This window comes from Haliotis rubra, unplaced genomic scaffold (assembly GCF_003918875.1).
Source record: "Haliotis rubra isolate DU_JTF1 unplaced genomic scaffold, ASM391887v1 Scf321, whole genome shotgun sequence".
In the NCBI taxonomy this organism is placed as follows: domain Eukaryota; kingdom Metazoa; phylum Mollusca; class Gastropoda; order Lepetellida; family Haliotidae; genus Haliotis; species Haliotis rubra.
In genome coordinates, this window is record NW_025766993.1 from 869,610 (window position 1) to 894,009 (window position 24,400).

The window sequence follows — 24,400 nt, forward strand, 5'->3', positions numbered from 1 at the left end:
ACATCTGAGCTTCTCCTGCAATAAACATGTTGAGAGTAGAAGATGGGTGAAGTGAAATGGGATTTAATGTCACATTCAAGATAATTTCGCTTATTAATTGACATTAATGCTCATGTGTGTCGCTGCTGGTACTTATCCAGTTTGTTTGTTGTTAAAGCCATACTCAGCAATATTCCAGTAATATGACGGCGTTATGTAAATAATCAAGTCTGGACCAGACAGTCCAGTGATCAACATAATGACCATCAATCTATGCAGTTGGGATGAGATGACAAGTGTCAACCAAGTCAGAAAGCCTGAGCACCCAATCCAGATAGTCACCTCTTACGATAAACATGGGTTGCTGAAGACAAATTTTAACCCAGATCTTCACGGATTGGTACTTATCCAGACAAATTCAGAATGAACTCAATTTATACCACTGTGTGGAATCAAGCCGAACCACATTGATTATAGCATGTTCACATTAAACATAACTACCAACTACTACTTATATTGACACCCATAAATCTTTTATGTAGCCTGAAAACCACACTGCTACAAATGTCTGCTACTCCAACAAACTTATGGCTGCTACTCCAACAAACTTACGTCTGCTACTCCAACAAACTTATGTCTGCTACTCCAACAAACTTACGTCTGCTACTCCAACAAACTTACGTCTGCTACTCCAACAAACTTACGTCTGCTACTCCAACAAACTTACGTCTGCTACTCCAACAAACTTACGTCTGCTACTCCAACAAACTTATGTCTGCTACTCCAACAAACTGCTACAAACTGCTGCTACTCCAACAAAAACTTCGGATCACTGCTACTCCAACAAACTTATAGAAAATCCCACTGCTCAAGGATCACTCTGTCAGGGTCTCAAATAATGCAAAGGTATTAGGGTCGACTCTGGATAACATTCAAGCAACTTTCTTTTAATAACCACTGTTTTGAATATTTTGAATTAGCTATTTTGCTACCATGGAAACAGACCTGAGACAGCATCTTACTTTACTAACACTATACTTACCAGTATATCTTGAGAGGCCAGTGACGAGGGGCTCATCAGCAGAGCCTTGACAGCCTTCAACAGCTTCCCTGTGTCTCCCAGAGCAATGGTGAGACTGATGAGAGCAGAACAGGCAAGAGCTGTCAGTGACTGACCATCAAACACGATGTCTGAGCCAACATTGGTCGCTATCTCCATCAGCAAGTTGTACAGGTTCTCTGGAGACAAAAACATGTAGTTGGGTGTACTAGCAGTACATACAGATCACAAAAACATTGTATGTGGTAAAGCCATCATGCTTGATGCTTGGGAGGGGGATGGTGGGGTCATCATCTACCAAACATTCATTAATAGTATTTTAACTTTCTGCTTTCATGCCTGGTATGGCAATCTTCCTCTTACACAGAAAAACAAACTTGACAAAATTGTAAACATATCAAGCAAAATTTGCGGCTTCAATTTCGAACCTCTACCTTTTCAGTATGAGTCAAAAGTTAAGAAGAAAGCTCTGGCCATTCAATTGGATCCATCACACTTTTTAAATGAATGTTATGAACTTCTGCCTTCTGGCCGCAATTTCAAAATCATGTATTACAAAACTAATAGAACTTCAAAATCATTTGTCCCATACAGCATAAAACTTCTAAACCTTCCTTCAAAATTGTAATAGTGAAATCTATTATGAGGCACGAGTGATTATTATATCATGAACTTTGATTATGTTATAATTCAACATTATATTCTGATTAGCTTGGCATTGTGTAAATCTATATGTATATATATATATTATTTGTTGTTATATGCTTGTATTGGCTCTTTGAATGCAAAACAAATTTCCCTTGCGGGACAATAAAGTTTATCTTATCAAGGATGCCTAGTACCATGAGTCAATTATCAAGGCTTCTACCATAAGCAATATCACAGTTGGTTGTCTCCATATAAGCACTGTCCATACTCAGCAATGATTGTGACCACTCAATACACATGTTGTCACTTAGTCACTTACTACAAGCATGAGGCACACATTATTTGCATAAACTTCTCATTTTTTAGCTGCAAATTTAGTATCTCAAATGAATATGTAACATCAAACAGTACCAAACAATTGTCAATGATTTTAATACCCTCAAAATAATAACCATCTGTTTCACACATATAGTGATAAAATTACTCATCACTGATTCACATTTTTAGTCTCTGGACAATTAGGCATTGACATGATAACCTAAATTCTGAATTTTCTAAAAATTTCGGAATTATTCATAACTTCATAGTAATTTCACCAGATATTTCTTACCAACAACATCTGGTGGTTCACACTTCATGCCTTCTGGCTGCTGGCCCTGTAGCAGGTCAAGCAGGGCCTTCAGGGCCTTCACACACAGGTCAGGGTACTTGTGTCTTGTCTCACGGACCAGCTCAAACACTCCATTCAAGCCCAAGCCAACGATCTGCACACAGCAGGAATAAAGAGCATTTCAATCACAAATCATAAGCTGCAAAATAAAATCTCTCACTTATAAAATACAATGAGTTAAATGGTTTGTTGGATTTTACTCCTGTTCAAGATGCTTGGACCTCTTAGTAACCTGTAGCCTTAGCTGGTTCGTGTGATGCAAAGAGAACCTCATCAATGTTATTTTGTCAACATCTCAAATTCAGAATGTTTATGATCATGAAATAGTTAAATGATCTCCCACAAAGGACAAGGTATGATAAGAGTTCTTGTTGACTTACTTAACAGACAAGTCCGAAATATGGACATGAAATTTACAATTGTCCAAATGATTCAAAACAATGAATTAAGTTCATGAAGGGATACAGTTTGATTCACCGAATATGTGAATGAATCGTAACAGCTCTAATCAGCATGGGCTCAAGAAGAGGTAATATCAATATTTAAAGAAAGAGATCTTTTGTATTGTGAGTGTGAGTGAGTTTAGTTTTACGCCGCACTCAGCAATATTCCAGCTATATGGCGGCGGTCTGTAAATAATCGAGTCTGGACCAGACAATCCAGTGATCAACAGCATGAGCATCGATCTGCTCAATTGGGAACGGATGACATTTGTCAACCAAGTCAGCGAGCCTGACCATCCGATCCCGTTAGTCGCCTCATACGACAAGCATGGGTCACTGAAGGCTCATTCTAACCCGGACCTTCACAGGTCATTTGTATTGTGTGTTTATACTGTGTGTTCTTTCGGTATGCATGTGTGTGTAACAGTTTTGTTAAAACTCTGAATCCTTCATCATGTTTGGGTTTTTATTCTCCAAGAGGGCAGGGAATTCCCTGGTTCCTTTGTCCCTACATGTAACAAGGATTCAGTAATAAAATATCAATTACAAATTTTTAAAAAAAATAAAATAAAATAAAATATTTAAAGAAGGATGTACCTTTGGTATTTTGATTGCAGAATCTTTGTTCTTGTCATCATTGTCATCATCAGTTTCCGAGTCTGACGTTTGTGTGGTTGTGGCGAGTCGGTACAGCCGGGCTGTATCTCGCATACACTGCTCCAGGACAGACTGCCGGACACTGGCGTACACGTTGAAGCCTGAAGCATTGCCCTGAAGCTCCACTGACAGGAACTGGGCATCGGGAATATCAGGGCTTCCCTCACGCTGAAACACATTTAATACCAAATTTGCAGAACTACACAATCTCATCTTTGATTGGCATTTAGAGTGAGTATGGTTTTATGCTGCTTTTAGCAACATTCGAGAGATATCACAGCTGGGGACAACAGAAATGGGCTTCACACATTGTACCCATGTGGGGAATCGAACTAGGGTCCTTAAGCATGACGAGCAGACACTGTAACCACTAGGCCACCCCACGGCCGCTGGCATTCAGATGTTGGGAAGTACAATACTGACAATTTATGGATAACAACTTCTTTTATTTTGTGAGTACAATAATAGATAAAAGAAATTGTATCCATAAATTTGCCAGTATTTTACAAAATCTCAGTTTGTTGGCTTATTATTTCACAGGACCCAGGCATATTCCAGCAAAATGGATTTGGAGTATAAATGATCTAATCGGATCAGACAAACCAGTGACTGATATTATGAACAATATCCCACAAATTCAGGGTGCACAGTCAACCTGACCAGACAGCCTGACCATGTCATGACCTTCTACAACCAATACAGCTTGTTGGGGACTTATGCCCATCCGAAATCCATCTGCTGATTCACAGTCACTGAATATTACATACCTATCTATGTCTATATTTTGGGGGCGGTGGGGTAGTCTAGTGGTTATTTTTAAGACCCGGTTCGAATCCCCATATGGGTACAATGAGTGAAGCCCATTTCTGGTGTCCCCCGCCGTGATAGTGCTGGAATATTGCTAAAAGCGGCGTAAAACCAAACTCAGTCAGTCAGTCAGTCAGTCTATATTTTGACCAATTTATTTCATCAAACAATAAAAAAAAAATTAATTACAGATATAACTTATCTGGTCGGAAAACATGTTAAACCATAAGAAAAGGCATGTTTGATTCAAAAGGTTATTTATGTATGTCAGTGCATTTTAACAAAACATTCATAATGCATAGATGTAGCAAGTGGGATATATATACTGAGTCAAAAAAAGAAACTTCACAAAATGTAATTTGAAAAATAATGAATAATTTTTCTCTGATGATACATCTATGTATCCGAAATGGGATCCCTATCTTTCAACTCTAGAAAAACGTTAGCAAAACCCACTCAAACCCATCCATTCGTCATGCAAATGACGTTAGTGCCAAATCAGGTTTTGCACGTGCAGTCGATCACGTGATCTTCGCATGGAAGTTTTCTTCATATGCACGTGTTTGCATTGGCCTCAAGAATTGAAAAACACTTTTAAACCACAGTTCTAACGGGTACTTGAAATGCCACGATTGTCAAATGTGCAACGTGAACGCCGCTGGCATGTTGCAAGCCGGAAGATCAGTTATTGACGCCGCGAAGAGCAATGGGATGCAGCCGTCGCACTGTGTATGACTTTGGCGCAGGTCGCCTACAACAAACTGGCACCACTTCTGATCGCCAAGGTCGGGTCGTCCACGTGTGACGCCACGAGCAGAAGACCGTCAATCGTCCTACGCCACCTACGTGACAGATTTCTGCCGGCTACACCTAACCAGGGCTGAGATGTTTAGAGGTCGACTGTCCTCACAGACCATTCAAAATCGGTTGCGGGCTGCCAATTCCATTCTCGACGCCCATATCGTGGGCCAATATTGACGCCGCTTTCATCAACGCCAACGCCTGCTGTGGGCCCAACGTCACCTCCGATGGACCCAGAGAGACTGGAATCGAGTCGTCTTTAGCGATGAATCCAGGTTTACCCTCAGATTCGCGGACGGCAGGCATAGAGTCTGGAGACGACGCCGCGGAACGGTATGCCCAATGTTGTGTACAGGAAGTCGACAGATTCGGGGCGGAAGTTGCATGGTGTGGGTGCTTTCTGTGGGAACAACCGCTCCCGACTTCTGGTCATCCGTGGAAACCTCACAGCTGCTGCTTACCGCGACCAGGTGCTCACCCCTGAACTCGTTCCTTTCATGGCTGCTCATGGCCCAGGTCTACAGTTCCAGCATGATAATGCTCGGCCGCATACCGCGATGTTGACACGAAATTTCCTTCAAAACGCTGGAATCAACGCCATGGACTGGCCATCGAGGTCCCCTGACCTTAATCCAATAGAGCACGTTTGGGATGCACTTGGGAGAAGGCTTCGTGGTCTTAGGAACCAACCTCAGAATTTGCAGGAACTTGGCGCTGCCTTGCAAGAGCAATGGCGCAGAATCCCCAACCACGTGTTCACAAGCATCAGGCAGTCGATGAGGAGACGGTGTTTGGCAGTGGTGAAATGGGCGGCCATACACGATATTGAACTGAGAAATTTCGCATTTTTATTCTTGTGACTTGACATTCTGTATACCCATGTTTTGGAACGGCGGTGTAGCCTAATGGAACTGATTATGGCACTGTCAGTGTATCGAGTACATCACACAGATCTCAGCAATGAAATAATAACAATTTAACCATCTTACCATCTCTTTGTTCTTTTATAGTGCCCTGAAGAAAGAATGTGAAGTTTCTTTTTGACTCAGTATAACTTATCAGGTATTTTACTATCCAAACCTGCAAATGACAACCATATGCATTTATATGTATGCATATGTAACAATGAACAACTTATCGGTGCTGTCAGTGTATTGTCAACTGCTTGACCCCAGCGAGCTTTAAGTAGGATGTTTGTTTGACTGGAGACTGACACGACTGCACCTCATGTCGGATTATGTGGTGATCGCTAATTTAGTTATCCAGTCTCTTTTGTTAAGTAATTTACTTCCATGGACCGTGAGAAGACGTTTAGTTAAGCGGTATTGTTTACCTATCCGACTTTAGTTAACTGGACTCTAATAGTTATAATTAATGAAGAAAATTGCTTGGACCAAAGAAAAGTGTTTACTTATCAGGTCTGTTTAGTTAAGCGGTCTTTACTTAGGCAGTTTCCACTGTATATATAAACAACCAATGATGAAATGTTCCTGGAATTTAAATCTAATTCAGTCATATTTTCCTTTAGAAATCACAACAGTTACATGTAGTTATGAATCATAGCTCAACACTTGCAGGACAAATATTATTCATTACACACAAGCTTTAGAAGTTATTTTCGAACACATCCAAGCCTTTAAAAACCAAACGAAATCTTTGTTGACACTGATCATGACTGACAATGCAGTGCACTGTGACAGCTTACACAAACAATTTGTTAAAGCTGACATATGTTATGACAGTCCAGTGAACTAATAATAGATCTCAGCTAACAAGGTGTGAAACCCACCGGACAAACAGCTAATCACAAACCTTCTTATTTCTTTCTTTGGCTTTGCTCTTCCCCTTCTTCTTGTTCTTTTTCTTGTCAACCTTTTTTCTGTTGAAAAAAAAAAAATGATCTTAAGTTTTCAGGTTCCTGCTCATTGTTTTAAGCCACTCAACGATATTCCAGCTATATAGTAAGACAGTCCAATAAAGAAAGACATGGCCAAACAAATGGGTGACGTTAAGAACACCTGGCTATATTTAGTCACAGCACCTACGTTTGTTAGATATAATCCAGTGTTTCCGTTATACGGCATATACTGGACTTTGACCGGTAAAAAGTTAGAATGTCCGGTAATTTCAAAGGCTGTCGGTCATCATGTCTGACAAATTTATAAATAAATTTTCTAATTACCTCCGTCAATTTTATTTCTCTTGGAAAAAGATTATGTTTTCAGTTTATTACATCAAGATGGTGTCCAATAACAAATAGCAGTTTTGGGAAAAAAAACAGGCTAACAATAGCGGCATTAACGCATTACGATACCATCTACATTTCTGATTGGTTGTTAGGGTGCAAGGTCTCGCACGCAATGAAAAGCGTGACCACTTGACCGGTAAAATTTACAAATGACCAGTATTTGGAATGCTAGCCAGTCACAATGTCGAGTCATAAAAAATGCCAGCGGAAACACTGTAATCTACCCTTGGCCCTGGTTGGGTAGCCATGAGGTACTGATTCTGACTTACTTTACAAGTTGCAACGTGACTGTCAATTACTAGGTTGGTATGGGGCAAAAATGATTGATCTGATCACTTTTAGTTTACCATGTTCAATATTGAACAGTGAGTGAGTGAGTACAGTTTTACTCCACTTGTAGCAACATTCCAGCAATATCATAGCAGGGGACACCAGAAATGGGATTCATACATTGTAGCCAAGTGGGGACTTGAACCCTTGTCTTCAGCGTGATGAGCGGACGCTTTACTCACTAGGCTACCCAACCACCCCTCAAGAGGCAAAGAATGCTAGACAATATTTTGTTTTAATCCTGTTCAAACATGGTTAAGTTGCAACATATGGAGTTAATTAACAAATTTCAGACATTAGTAAGATGTCCTTTGGAAATCTTACTGACGCAAGATCACTCTGGTCACCACTAAATCTGTGACAAATTATTGTTAGTCTACAACACCAAAGTTGAAATGTGACTTAAAATAATAGGTCACTATCAGGAGTGGAAATAACCCATTGCTCGACTTCCGAATCCAGTGTTTTTTCTGTCGGGCAAGCAAATTTGTATATCACACTGTACCGGTGTCCAGTTGACTTTCCAATGTTAATTACGTTGTTTATTTAAAAAGTCAACAAGAAAATGGCCGGTATAGTGGAAAAATTATTAGGGCAAGTGATTTTACATGTGCCACTGTACCGGGAGTACACTAGCAATTTTAAAGTTATTTCTATCCCTGACTATGTGTGGTTTGTTCCTGTTATTCATTAATTACTCAACATTTATTCCTGCGTCATGGTGGTGATTCAAGACAGGACCAGACAAACCAGTGACTGACATACAGTAACCTGTGTGTATATTGGTTGGTTGGTTTGTTGTTAAATGCCGCACTCAGAAATATTCTAGCTATATGGTGGCGGTCTGTAAATAATCGAGTCTGGACTAGACAATCCAGTGACTAACACCTTGAGCATTGATCTATACAATTGGGATATGACATCTGTCAACCAAGTCAGCAAAATTAAACATCCAATCCCGTTTGTCACCTCTTACGACAAGCATGGGTTACTAAAGACAAATTCTAACCTGGACCTTCACTGGTCACCTGTGTGCATAACAAACACTCATGAGCTCACGGCGATGGGGTAGCCTAGTGGTTAAAGGGTTCACTTGTCACGCCGAAGACCCGGGTTCAATTACCCACATGAGTACAATGTGTGAAGCACATTTCTGGTGTACCCTGCTGTGATATTGCTGGCATATTGCTAAAAGTGACGTAAAACTAAACTCACTCACTCACTCATAATGAAATGATGGATGTAACAAACTGTTGTGGGTTTTCCCCCCGTCTCTTGCTGTATCTTTCAGTTGAAATGTGCGTAACAAACAGTAGTCATAAAGAAACTAAAATAAGTGGTCCTTTTCAGTTTGTTATAACCAGAGTTTACTGAAATTAGCAGCATCCCATGTTATCAAGGTACAATGACATACAAAACAATAAAACAAAATCATCACATCTACTTAGTCTAAACTGACACATGGAACATCTGAACAACACTCTAGTAAGCATGGGCTGCCTCTGCAGTATAATGGTTAGAGCGTCCACTGGAGTTCGGTAGGTCGCGGGTTTGATCCCCAGCCGCGTCATACCAAAAGACGTTAAAATATGGTACTTGTTGGTCCCTGCCTGGCACTCGGCATTAATGGGTACAACAAGGGCTGGTCAGCTCAGAGTCAGTATAATGTGTCTGAGTGGGGTATTCATTCTTCACTGCGCATGGTATCTCAGTGAGCTAGCACTATAAAACTTGCTGAAGTCTGGGCTAGTACAAGCAGCCACACATACACACGCATGCACGTCGTCATATGATTGAATATTCTTAAATGCAACGTTAAACCCCATTTCACCTCACCTAATAAGCATAAGTTGCACATCATCTTACATGATTGTAAGTATTACACTCAATTATGGAGCTGATGTTCAGAAAGTTAACATGAAATTAAATAGTTCTCAAGAATCATTTCTAGTGGTATGCTGAAATTAGGTTATTTTATGCTGCACATTGGATTTGCATGGATGTGTGTGTGGCACTTTGTACTTGCCCAGACTAATGCTGGCTTTTCTGTGCTACCCTAATGAGATACCATGCTACCGACTAACTTGGTGTTCTAAATCCGAGCTGTTCAGCCTTTGTTTTTCCCTTTATTGCTGAGCAGGGTAACAATAAGCAGTGTGCGAAATAGCCACTGGCCTGCTAGCCCCTGGCTAGTAAAAATCCAGTCAGGCCAGAAAATCTCCACAGTCACTGGTCCGACTGGCTAGTGAATATTCATGGGGTTATTTTGTAAATATATCACTCTCTCTGACTTGTTAAGTTATAATACACTTTAATCATGCAAGATTATGGCCTGATTAAAATGTTCATCATATTAACAGCTTAATGATGAAACATGTCATGCCAACAATATCTTATTCTCATCTATTTTTGTTATCTTTTGCTTAGTTTCTACATTCAAATTTCGGGATAGTTAATTATTTTGTGGGCAAGTAACTTTCAGGCATAGCTAGCTGCTAGCAAATTTTGGAAACTATTTCGCACACTGGATAAGTGCCATCTTTTCATGTCTTTTAGTATGACTCCAGTGATGAAACCACAAGGAAGACAACCAAACTACACAACAGAAACAGAAGAGTCATTAATGGACACTTACCAACATTCATTGACTGAGTGAATCAGTACACTTTGACTGATCAACCATAACTGATCATCAGAGCATCACCACTTACTTTTAACATGTTTAATTATAGAATGTGATATAATGATGAGACACATAAATTGCCAAAATGACATGGCACACATTTAATTACTCCCCAAACTTGACACCTTTCCTCAGTCTGCTAGTCTGTAACCTACCAGTGTTCTAAATTAAAGGGGTCTTGGAATCCCTCGAAACATGATCAAGGTTTTATGTATATCAAGGTGCATTTCAGTCTTGTGAATGATTTTACAAAATCAGTCAGGTAAAGACCACCATGACCCCATCAATCTTACGTCCTCTCTCAACAAGTAATGGGTACTTTTGGATGAGAAGATGGGGAACAGAAAGGAATTTTTGTTTTTAAATTTCAATGTTTTTATTGTCTGAAAATCACTGTTACTGGATTGAGGATCACCTCCATGGTAAGGGATTACACTCATTTGTAAGGTATGAAATCTTACTAGTAGACAATCTGACATTTTCTAAAAAAGAAGAAGAAAGACACCCATTCACACTCACATTCATACTCATACCGTTGCAAGTTTAAAATAAACAGCTTGCTTTTACTATATGTCTTCTTTTTACTTAAAAGTGGATGATAGAGAAAACCCACTTTGTGTAAAATTTATTGAGTTTATTTCTGCTTCAGAAACTAATTTTCTCAGTAGAATACCTCGAACAGAAAGGAATTTTACTCCAGAAAACAATCATTAATACGGCTAATAGCAGATGAGCTTTCATGAATTAATAATAAAAAGCTACTGATATAAGGTATTGAAGGTACCCACAAGATTGGTCTGGTCTATTAGTTTGTTTGTTGTTTACGTCACACTCAGCAATATTCCAGCTATATGACTGCAGTCTGTAAAGAATCAAGTCTGGACCAGGCAATTCAGTGATCAAAAGCATGAGCATCGATATACATAAGTGGGATATGATGACATATGTCAACCAAGTCAGCGAGTCTGACCACCTGATCCCATTAGTCAATTCTTACAAACATGGGTTTAACATATATCATATTTGGGATTACACTTTCACTTTGCTGAAGATCAATTCTAACCCAGATCTTCATTGGTCTGGTCTTATCTAACAGTAGCATGAATATCTTCAAAAGATACAAAAATGATATTGACAACTAGCCATAATTCAATCATTATTTACATGAGTTTTCTATTTACTACCAAAGCTTGACCTTTCTCCTTTATCCACAACACCTCATGTCATATCAGATCCTTATTTGGAACTTTTTTCCTCCTTTTTGTATACATCACATACAGCGGAAGTAATTTTAGTTCTATGCATGTAGGTTATTATTGTTCCAATATTCAGTTTCATTTCGTTCTTGAGTTATTAACTCATTATGGTAATGATGTATCAACGATGTCAATGTGATGGATGAAACTGGTACGATAGCATGGTTTACGTTTCTGAAGAGAGCAGGAACTCATATTTTGCCCCATATTCTTGATCAAACAACGATCACAACACATTCCTTATGTGAAACTTCTTTATTGTGGTAATCATCAGAAATATACTTGGAATTTAGACCCAGTCTATCACAATCAAAGGAGAAACCTTACAATGCAATCACCAAAATGTCAAAACATTTCATCATCTAAAATGGCCTTCCCGTGAATGGAAACTATGTGCAGGAGGTGTACACGAATATGTAAATTGTAATTAAAGGGCATTAGGGGTTGCAGGATGACTCACCTATTTGGGCTGTCATCGCGAATGCGGAAGAGGTCATGAAATTTGTTGCACAGCTCTTCGCCACGCAAAAACGTGTCCAGTTGACTTCTAGAGCACTGCAAAACCGCTGTCGCCATTGTAATTTTTTCTCTCCCAGGCAATCAATCACATAATACAGGGCATTTTAGCGTTTTCCCGTGCAGCGATCTTCCCAGATCTTCAGAAATACGCAGAAGAAATTAAGAAATTGCTGTTCTGTTTTCGATTTTGACGTAGGCTGACATTTTGAATGATGAATTCTGGGAATGTTCGGTGCCCGAGCAGACGACGTCGGAGTGTTCCGGATATTTCCGGAAATGTTCATCGAAATTATTTTTGCACTGCATGCTGTTAAATCTTGGTTATTTTCACACCACGAGCGTTAACAACTGCTCATAAATGTTTCACTTCATCGTGAACACCTATACAGGTTATATTTCAGACTAACTGACGATGAAAACAACCACTGCAAGTCACGGATCGATATCAAGATCTAAAATAGAACTTAGTCATAATAGACATGTTACCACATACGAGCTTATTTGTATTACATACTCCCCGGTACTTAATCACTGTACACATTCAATACATTCGGTATGCATTAGGTAAAAAGTGTCGTTACTAGCTCAATGTAGGTTGTTGTTCGAAACTTATAAACAGAAAATCCCTGAAAACCCGCCAAGGTGTATATTTCCACACACAATAATTTCCGGTCACATGGAGACAGAAAAACAGATATTTCATATTACTTGTGAGAATATCTAAGGCAAATATAATTTGCTCTTCTGATTATTATAATTTGTATACGTTAGACGATCCATAATTATGAAATTAATTTATTTAATTATAAATTCTATCATTTTCGTAATTACCTTTTGAGGGGATAAAATATCAAATATATCGCAAATTAGATTAAACGAGGTAGCAGAACCGAAAGCCTCTTAAAATAATTTACTTAAATATACCAATTTTAAAACCCGTGACATCTCAAATATGTATATTAATATGTAATTTACGATATCCCAAAATAGCAGTATGATGTAAGGTATATTTTTATTTATAACATGACAATAGTGAACTTCGAGATATGATGAAACGTTATCACTGATATGAACCATATCAACAGTTTTAATTCCCGCGATGCATTGCATGTATCTAAAGAGTGAAAAGAAAACTGCTATGTCATACAAAATGAGAGTGAGTGAGTTTAGTTTTACACCGCACTCAGCAATATTCCAGCTATATGGCAGCGGTCTTTAAATAATCGAGTCAGGACCAGACAATCCAGTGATCAACAGCATCAGCATAGTTCTACGCAAATGGGATACGATGACATATGTCAACCAAGCCAGCTTGCCTGACCACCCGATCCCGTTACTCACCTCTTAGGCAAGCATGGGTTACTAAAGATCAATTCAAGCCCGGATCTTCACGGGCCATATGAATGAAAAGCAATGGCATAGGCCTTGTCTAGTTACTAGGGTTTCCTGAAGAGCTAGTATATTACTACAATACATTTTGGCATCCCAGAGCAACAACAAATATTGAGTGAGTTTAGTTTTACGCCGCTTTTAGCACTATTCCAGCAATATATCACGTCGGGGGACACTAGAAATAGGCTTTAGACCCTGAAACAAATATACCCAATGAAGCCTATACAAGTCTACATTATGCGTCTGTTTGAAGAAAGCGTCTGGGCTGATGTTTATTACATTTTATTAACATAATTTGGAAACACTGTAAAATATGTTGATTTCAGAAACCAGATGTCAGTCGAGTTAGCGGGAATCTAATTTTAAACCATCTTAAAGGAATTGATCTTTATCATCAACTGTTTATCGGATCATATTTACCTCGATATTTTTGTGAGCACGTTTTAGTGTATGTTTAGGATGTTACTTAAATACTGCGAACGAACGAAAGGAAAGTGAGTGAGTGAGTGAGTTATTGTGAGCGAGTTGAAGTTTTAGGTCGCATCGGCATTATTTCAGCCATATAGCGACGAGACCAAGCCTGCACACATACTCATTTTAATTACAAAGTTTAAATGAATTTCTTAAAATACATATTTATTCATTACATTATTATTTATAAACGGAAAAAAGTCAAAGCACCAGATTAAAATAAAACACGCAATTTGTCATTCACATTTACCTATCCGTTAGCACGATCATCAATGGAAATGTGGCAGAATCAAACATGCTTTTCGCTACAACCAACTTGATGTAGCAGATAGTTTACAAAGAGTGATCTGACTGTTTGTGTGAAACTCGTAGACGAAAGTGTGATTCTTTGTTCGTACACAATCGTCCAGTGCTTTTACGGTCCACTTTCGATACACTTCAGCATACTACGTTGGTTGTGTGTCTGTGCGTGTGTGCGTGCGCGTGAAACTCTGGTAAGAACTGTTCCTATACGTCATGGATAGACTTCTGGATCGGTCGGTGAGGGGCGATAACTTGCGTGCATTTGTACTCCGATTGGGTACCGCGTTGTTCATAAAATCAATCACATGTATGATGTTATTATTTAGTGGTAGCCGTCACGCACACGCACACGCACACGCACACGCACATATAGCCGGGACATTCAGTCATAACACCAGATTAAAAAATAAGCACTTTGTCATACACATTACATAGTTACAATTTATGATACGGATCAATTTCTCTCAAGTAGTTCACAATGACATGTCCGATCATATCTCTCAGAGTTACTGCTTATAATGTGAATCCTTCGCAGTTGAAAACCCACACAGTCAAGCAGAATATGCTTGATGGTGAACACTTCATCGCAAGAGACACACTTAGGAGGTCCATCTCAATCTGTTTTGAGCAGATAGTCATGAGTAAATCGACTGTGGCCTATACGACGTCGTCGGAAAGATTTATGCGCAAACGCAGCAATAACGTATATGAAATAACCCCAAAAGACAAAATGTGTGGGTTGTTTTGTGATTATATGTAAATATCTGAGATTGACGAGAACGAATTTGAATAAACTCTTGCTAGGCAAGGTGTGGTACAAACTGATGGGGATTTTAGAGACGCTTCGTACACCTGATACAGCTACAACTGCCGTGTCGCTCATGTACTGACTATCCATTCTAATGATTCAAACAGATATGTATACTAATATTATATAACACATTGTCAGAAAGAGTGAAGTAACTTGATATCAAGACGAATCGGACGAATAGCTTTTGTTGGAAGGAAATTTCTAAATCGTTGTCCTCAAATTTCTGGGCATGAAGTAAGGGGAGACCACTCGTACGACCTTAGTGTCTTGCAAGTCCTCTCAACACGGTCATTGTTCGATTTATCATATACATTTTTTTAATCTCTTTGTTATCGCCTTAGCAACACTGCTTGAACATGTTGAATAGAAACATTTGAATAGAAAGTAATTAATTCCCACATATTTTGAAAATCTGAGTACACTATTGCATTTACGTCAAGTGAAGTGGTAGGGGGCAAACTTTCGTCATCCGTTAGTGTGTGTGTGTTATTGTTGTTGTTATTGTGTGTGTTGTTTTGGTGTGGTTGTTTTGTTCTTTTGTGTGTGTGTTTTGTTGTTGTTGTTGTTGTTTTGTTGTTTTTTTTGTAGTCTGATCATCCATGGAAATGGAGCAGAATCAAATATGTTTTTCGCTACAACCAACGTCATGTAGCCGGTAGTTTACAAAGCGTAGACGAAAGTGTGATTCTTTGTTCGTATACAATCGTCCACTGGTTTTACGGTCCACTTTCGATACACTTCAACATACTACGCAGGTTGTGTGTATGTGCATGTGTGCGTGCGCGCGCGAAATTCTGGTAAAAACTTTTCCCAAAGAACCTATACGTCATGGATAGACTTATGGATCGGTCGGTGAGGGGCGATAACTTGCATGCTTCTGTACTCCGATTGGGTACCGTGTTGTTCATGACATCAATCACAGGTAAAATGTCATTATTTACAGATGGCCGTCACGCACACGCACATGCACATTTAGCCGTAGACTAAGGCTTAGTCTCTGAATATATATAATTTTGATAGTATCAAACAAGCCCATTGAAATTGAAAAGGAGCCCCAGGGAGACCAGAGATTCAGACTGAACCCGAGGAAATCTAGACTTGCTTTATTTAGGGCTTTAGTACTGCAGAGAGGGCTTGGCAGTACGGAAAATAATGTGGTTCAGGGACTGTGAAACAGACTAATATAGCCGGAACATTCCCTGCTGCGACGTTAAATACAAACATACTTCATTACTGAGTTGTAACGTAAAACAAGGGGCGGTGGGGTAGTCTGGTAGTTAAAGCGTTCGCTCGTCACGCCGAAGGCCCGGGTTTGATTCCCCACATGGGTACAATGTGTGGAGCCCATTTCTGGTGTCCCCCGCCGTGATATTGCTGGAACATTGCTGAAAGCGGCGTAAAACTAAGCTCACTCACTTACGTTAAAGAATCTTCCTTCACGGTGATACCTAAATCATCAAAAGCTATGACAGGTCCTGAACGAAATTGGTTCTCTGTGTTACAACATTTTGAGCCAGCCACGTGTATGTGGTCAGTTACACAATAAACGCATGCACGTATGATGCCATGCGTTTATTATCCAATACATTCACGAATCAAGATGTGGTATATGTTGCTGGAATCCATTCATGTAGTTTACAGATACAGTGTACCCCTTTAATCCGGACACCATTTATCCAGAACCCCAATTTTCAGACCGAGTTGGCTGGGGACGGTGCATGTCGAGTTAACGAGGGTTCCGTTTACATACAACACTCGTAGGAGACAAAAGTAAATTCCATTACATTGATTACTGAGCCATGATGGGGGAGAGTGGACTTCAAGATACATGGCTGAACTTATTTAGCGAGGGTAAATATTTAAAACACCAGGAGTCTGAATCTGGGCGAATGATGTGTTCTGAGTTTACCATCTACACATATAGCAAATGCTGAAAGGATTCTAAGAAAATTATTAAGTTGTACAATGTATATGAATTCTTTTCTGGTTTTACTTATTGGAGTCGCAAGTCTTTGATTTGTAATAAGTGTGACAGGAATTTTAAAATTTAACCTCCTTGAAGAAACACAGGTTAGAATAGACAAGCCATGCTTGTCGTAGGAAGGACTAACAAGATCGGGTGGTCAGGGTCACTAAAGTTGCTATTACATGTCTTCGTATCCCAGTCGCGTACAGATCGATGCTCACGATGTCAGTCATGGGATTATTTGGTCCAGAACAATGTCATATAGCTGGACTATTGCTGAATGTGGCTTTAAAACAAACGACAAAACAAGTGTATAGTCTGTTTGCAGTGAAAACGTACCGATGAATGTCACTGTAAACAAAAAAGTAAATCAAATAAAGTGAAATTAAGATAGCGAATCCTCATAATTTTACCTTGCCAATTGAACATTTAAATCTCAAAATTTTATTCACATTAGGATAAAAAGTTGTTTAACAAACTCATAGATTCAAATCGCTATTACTGGTTTGTATTACAAGGGGGTAAGCGCAGTAGTTGGAACAGTGAAACAAATCCACGTGCGGTACGTGAAGAGCGTTAACTTATAACAACCCTTGTCGTTTTCGGTGTTTCATTTGATGTGCATACCCCTTGTAATACAAACCAATAATAGCCATGTGAAACTATGATCGTTTGTTAAACAACTTTTAGAATAAAATTCTGAGATTTAAATGTTCAATTGGCAAGGTAAAATCATGAGGATTCGCAGTCTTAATTTCACTTTATTTGTTTTACCTTTAGGTTTAAAGTGACATTCATCGGTACGTTTTCACTGCAAACAGACTATATGTATGCTTGTTGGCGGTTGCAGTGAACTGTCAGCACCATCTGAAAGGTGTAGACCTTTCCCACGTAGATAGCCTTGGAATGTTATCACTTGCACAAAGCAAACAAGCGTAATGCTCAACAATGCAAAACCCAAACATATGAGTAATTACTGTCTGTGTAATAAGTAGATTAAATACTTTGCGGACGGTTTGAAGTTGACACATATGACGCATCTGTAGCAATTGGCAATGTCTCTAACGTCTGTAGTTTTTCAACCTCCATATTTTACAGCCGTTGAAACCAATACTGAATAAAACCTGGCGCGCCCACATAACCGCAACGAGATATGACGGGTATTTCCGCAGTGGTGACGTCACAACCACCTGCCAGATTGACATTGACACCTATCAATCACCTCCATTATGCTTGTGAATCACGCGACGTCCACACGCGAGCCGAGTCTGTGGAATCAAATATACATTGGGGTGGTGGGGTGGAAGAGTGGTTAAAGCATTGGCTCGTCCGAAGACCGGGTTCGATTCCCCACATGGGGACAATGTGTGAATCCCAGTTTGGTGTCCCCCGCCGTGATATTGCTGGAATATTGCTAAAAGGCGGCGTAAAACCATACTCACTCACACAAATATACAACTGCATGTCTAGTACATAAATCCCAATCGGGATTGTTTTTTAACCATACCTAGTTTGGGAGTTTGTTTTACTATATGGTGTGATGGTGACTATTTTTCTCATTAATTAATGTTAATTTACCGGGTTCTCGGGTATCCAGCGCGTTATCATGTCTTCATTAGATCCGGTTGAAACAGAAAATTTGAAATATTATCCAGTGGTTAAGCGATGATGAGGTGAGGTGAATTTGGGTTTAACGTCGTGCTTGAGAATATTTCGCCCGTATGACGACGTGCATGTGTGCGTATGTGTACGTGGCAACTAGGGCTTCAACGAGTCCATTTTCTTGGGCTCGAGTACTCGAGGAGCGAGACTCGACTCGGACCCGAGTACTCGAAATTCATACCTTTCAAGCAAACGATAACGTAACCGGCATCACGTGTTCCGGTCACAAAGTGAACACTTACATCATTCCGACTATATCGTCGTGTGACTAACATTTCCTGTTGGTCAGAATCAGTATTTTGATGTTTACTTGCCAAATGTTGTTGTTTTTCATCGTAACGCAGTGATATACCGCACAGGCGGCATTTGGTTATTTTTCTCTTTTCACTGTCCAGATCAAGATACGCCCATACATTTGATTTTTTATCGTACGTTCTCCATGTCTATTAAGATAGTTACCTAATCATTTTAAGAAGTGAAATCTCACACGATGCATAATATTTACTCTCATCTGCAGACTTGTAACAACTAATACCATACAGCCACACCTTATGAGGGGTAAACTATTTAATCTAGGTGTTAATAAAAACATTATCATATGGGTTAAAGAATTCAGGGTACATAGAACTCAGTATGTCAGTGTCAATGGCTATCAATCTTCTTTTCTCTCAACGTCTTCTGGAGCTCCACAGGGCTGTGTTCCTTCATCCGTACTTTTCGTTTTGCATACCAATGATTGTTACTTGTCAATAAATGACTTGTTTACTGTGAAATTCGCAGATGACGCAGATGATGTTACTGGCCTAATTTCTCATTCTGAACATTATTATCGTCAAGGCATTGGCAAAACCGTAATGACAGTTTTTTTATCAAACCTTTATTCAAAGTGTGTTGAGCTACAATTTTCTATGTTGGTATGGGTGTCTGTCTAATCGCAACAAAAACAATTTTTTCAAAATTGTTAATACTGCCAGCAAAATTGCTTGAGTGTCTTTCGAGCATATTCCCTTTATCAATGAGCGCCAGACTGTCAAAAAGGCAACTAAAATTAGATTTGATAGTTAACACATTTTATCTCACCATTTTGAACTACTTCTTTCTGGACGTTGCTGTCGATTACTTTCCCTCAAAACAGAGCTCGACAGTCTTTCATACTATCAAGTATTCGTGAATGCAACAAATATTTTGAATTGTCATCATGTGATTACAACTAGAATTATTCAGCCTCTTTACCTTTATGGTTAATTAAATTATATCATGTCAGTTTTATTGTGTAAATAGCTTTCGTTTTGTGCATGTAATTATTGTGTATATTTTTGTGAACTGTGTACATATTCATTTTGAGACAGTTTGGATGTATAAGATTTCCTTCGGGATAATAAAGTTATATCTTATCTAATATCAGACGTTAACGGCCGCTCATGCTTAGCACATGACAGACAGACTATCTCTCAACGTAACCCAATAATTCGAGTTATCTCCCCTTTTCGAGTCCTCGGGTCCTAGAAAATGGACTAGAGTCCAGCTAAACCCGACTCGTCCTCGAGTACTCGAGTACCCGTGGAAGCCCCAGTTCACAGAGACATGGGAAAGCTGGGGACGGACAAATATGGGAAATGATAGTTTCCCAAATTGCCCACGTGCGGCTGTTTGTACTAGCCCAGACTTAAGCTGGTTTTATAGTGCTAGCCCACTGAGATACCATGCCGCAGTGAAGCATGAATACCCCACTCAGCCACATTATACTGACTCCGAGCCGACCAGTCCTTGTTGTACCCATTAATGCCGAGCGCCAGGCAGGGACCAACAAGTACCATATTTTGGTATGACGCCGTCGGGGATCGAAACCGCGACCTTTCGCTCTCCGGGCGGATTAAGCGATGATGGCGGGCAGTTGTGGCCAAGAGGTCTAATGTGTGGACAGGATTCAACGATGTTGGGATCGAATCCAGATTTAAACCAGTTCTATCGCTGGGTTGTCGTCACCATATATACCCTGCACGAGTCATCAACATGCGAAGATATAAGTGATATACGTATATACAATACTGCTTTAGACTCTGCAGCCACTATATCCCGAATATAGGCAGGAGAAATGACTCTGTCAGAGACAAATGTCATTCTATACGTTTTGGATTTTAAAATGTATTATAGCCAAATTTATAACAAAATTAAGGGCAGTAGTTGTACAAATGTCATTTGCACAACTTCTAAGGTCGTTTTGGATGACACACCATGCAATGTCCCAGAATAATCAACTTTTCTGAAGCCCTCTTTGTGATAAAAGTTGCGTTCGATTTTAAACACTTCCATGAGCGACTAAAGTAAATCTTTGTTGATAAAGATATAACCTAAGTCAACCTTGCTTTACCAATGTTACTGTGGGGGCGGTGGGGTAGCCTAATGGTTAAAGCGTTGGCTCGTCACGCCGAAGACCCGGGTTCGAATCCCCACATGGGTACAATGTGTGAAGCCCATTTCTGGTGTCCCCCGCCGTGATGTTGCTGGAATATTGCTAAAAGCGGCGTAAAACCAAACTCAGTCAGTCAGTACTGTGAATGTTTACTGATTTGTGTCACGCGTCGGTAAACCATAGCGGTACTCTGGTTAGAAGCCAACAAGTGATGTCAACACTTAAGTACGTCAAAAGTCTCCTGTTTGGGTTAATGACTAAAACATTTTGATCAACATGATCATTTTATTTTAATCATAACATATTACGATTAACTTGACAGTATATGTGTATTCAGATGTACATCTTGGAAATTAACTTTCGACTGTAGATTCAAATACTTGGGTATCAACGGGGCAACACTGATGATGAGTTTTAATCTCTGTTTGACCTTTCATAGCTGTGTTTTACAGCTATTTACAGTTGTGTTACTTCTGGCAGCCAGTTTGTAATTATGTTTGAGTTTGTGTTTTATGTCGTGAGCCTGAGTATCCTTGATTGCCACTGATGAACTCGGGTTGAATCTGGCCATCCTTGTTGAAACAAATCTTTGTAACTTCAGCTGACTTCGACATTTATAACGCAGTAACATAGACTAGCATTTAGTCTCTGAAATTAACATACTTTTCAGAACAAAATTGTTCATGAAAATTAATAATAAAATATAATGAAAATGAGCCCAGGGAGCCCTGAAACTGTGGCGGACTAGCAGGAACCAAATAGCTAAAAATGAAGACATTATTGTTATAATATGATCATTATGTGTTGTCATTATTGGTTTTTAAATTCAACAATTTATACAGAATTAACATGATCAGATTGGATGAATAAGGGACCTAAGAGACAATTAATTTATTCACGGAACAACCCTAAACATTCTTTCCAGATTCCGGGCCAGTGACAAACATAATTCAGTCATGTGCAGTTCACATATTAATTCAGTATCTCAACCAAGATGATGTTTACATATTTATAACATTCACCGACATTACGTAGTTACTCAACTCTGTGATGCCTACAATTAGCGTACAATGCAAACTGACAACTGTCACAGTCAGATTGATCATGTGACGTCACTAATTGCAGATGCACTGACTTGTCGGCTGTGAGAATTTATGGCTATCTGTCTAGACACAATTCTAATCTAAGTGTCACCGCTCATAAGCCCATTACTCACGCATATCAGGGTAATTAAACACGGAGCTTATGGGGGGATTAATTAGTTTATTGTTTTACAGTTATCGGCTACAAAGTGTGTCTTCCCACACGGACAATCAACACATAGCCTCGAGGCAATCAGACTGTCTGGAGGCAAGGTGTTAATTGTGATAAGATAAAACTATCTTAAATAAGATGTGATGATAGCATTGGATTGTTTTAAATAAAATGTGGCGGCAAGCTTGTATAACAGTGATATCGTCAGCGCTAAAATCTGGATTTTCGAGAACTAAATTACAACAGATGCTTTGTTTATTTACGAAAAAGTACATCGAACCAGCATGTAAACATGTATAGTGTGAATTTTTATAGCATAATATTTAGGTCCGTAGTGTAAACAAACACAATTCAATAAAAATGGGTTAGATATTTTGTTTATTTGTTGTTTACGCCGCACTGAGCACTATCCAAGCAACATGACGGCGGTCTTTAAACAATCGCGTCTGTGTCAGACTATCCAGTGATCAACAGAACGAGCATCGATTTACAGATATTTATAATGACCTCACAAAAAACGCAACAACGGTTTATTTAATATAAATTTGAAAATAACCTCAACGATAAACAAAGCTAAATCCTTGCGATGACCCATCGAATGTCTGTGTCTTCAAAGAATTATTATCATCATAATTATTTTTAACAGTGTAAAATATGGCTATAGCAACATAACATCAATCTAAAGATAACAGAAACTAATCCAAAACAGCTTCGTAGCTTTATACTATTACTCTGACGAAGTTTCCATATAATATATAAAACCAAGATATCCAGACAGAACAACTAATAGCTCCTCTCGGTGGTCTTATATTTCAGTTTACGCTGGTCGTAAGTAACTGTGATGAATATTCAAGATACGCGGTAATTTGGGCACAAATTGTTTTCTTATTACCTGTAACAGTGTACAACATAAGTAGTGTATATCTCGTCCTGCGCAGTAAATAACGCCATACATGTTACTAGAAATAGAGTTCTCGGTATAAATCATCACTAAATTGACAATATTGTTATATACGACATAGAAGCACAAGTATATCCTAGTCATTACTCCACCCCCACTTGAAGCAGGAGAAAGGGCGAGACTGCACGTGAGTTGGTATATGACGTCACGTCACCAGTGAAGCCCCGAAGTTGACAGATGTGTCTCGCGCCTGTTCTATATTTCTGACAGATTTATCAGTATATTCTGTCATCCTCAAACGCTAGGTCCAGACAGCTCTTATCTGTGTTTGTCTCTGCCTTCAAAAGCCCGCCATCAACGTTTGTCTGATCAGCCAGACACGAAGGATTCAGTTATCCGCCATCGTATACATTATAGACGAGTTAAACATGATAACTACAACATGTCTGTACAACTCCCATCTGTGGATTTTATTTTATTTACATCTGGAAAATAACATTTTTACAATTAATTTTCGATTTTGATGATACGGTAGTGTGGGTGTTGGGTGCGTGAGGATGTGTGTTAATTATCTACCACGGTTAAGGAACGGCGACTAAACTATTTGTATTTTCTATACTATTTTCAATTATGTGTTTATACATAAATACACATTTAAAGTGGATTAGCAACATAATCAATTACACAGAGCATGCGAGTCACATATGTGATAGAATTCTTAATCATATATTACTTATTTGATGCATTGTATTAATTTATTCCGCTCTTTGGCATGAACTGTCAAACACGAAACACACTGATCACGTTGGAATAAACCTCACGTTCACAACGTGTTCCGAATGTTCGTTGCAGTCGAAAAAACCGTTTGTCATTGTTTCCTCGTGTTGATCGATGTCGGAGTTACCTCCCTTCTCCCAATAACCTGTATTGAACATTTTTGTACTGAAATCTGAGCACTTAATAAAACGCACGTACAAAATGAAAATGTATGTGATCACAGAAATGCAATTTTATATTATAATAGCAGAATCAACAATCACAACATTTGGTGTTGTTAAATACATATTTTGCACAGTGAACCAATATCTTGAAATTTTACGTTTTTCAAAATATCTTATTTGAAGTT

The 24,400-nt window shown here is 39.1% G+C and overlaps 1 protein-coding gene across 1 annotated transcript in view; it reads right to left on the reverse strand.

Moving 5' to 3' along the window:
- Positions 1 to 12,330, reverse strand: part of LOC124283800 (E3 ubiquitin-protein ligase MYCBP2-like) — a 103,405-nt gene extending 91,075 nt beyond the window's left edge. The window contains 5 exon segments of the mRNA XM_046719828.1: positions 1,022 to 1,218; positions 2,298 to 2,451; positions 3,398 to 3,625; positions 6,878 to 6,944; positions 12,043 to 12,330. Coding sequence (XP_046575784.1) covers positions 1,022 to 1,218; positions 2,298 to 2,451; positions 3,398 to 3,625; positions 6,878 to 6,944; positions 12,043 to 12,158 — 762 coding nt within the window. The 5' untranslated portion in view covers positions 12,159 to 12,330.
- Positions 12,331 to 24,400: the final 12,070 nt, after the last annotated feature.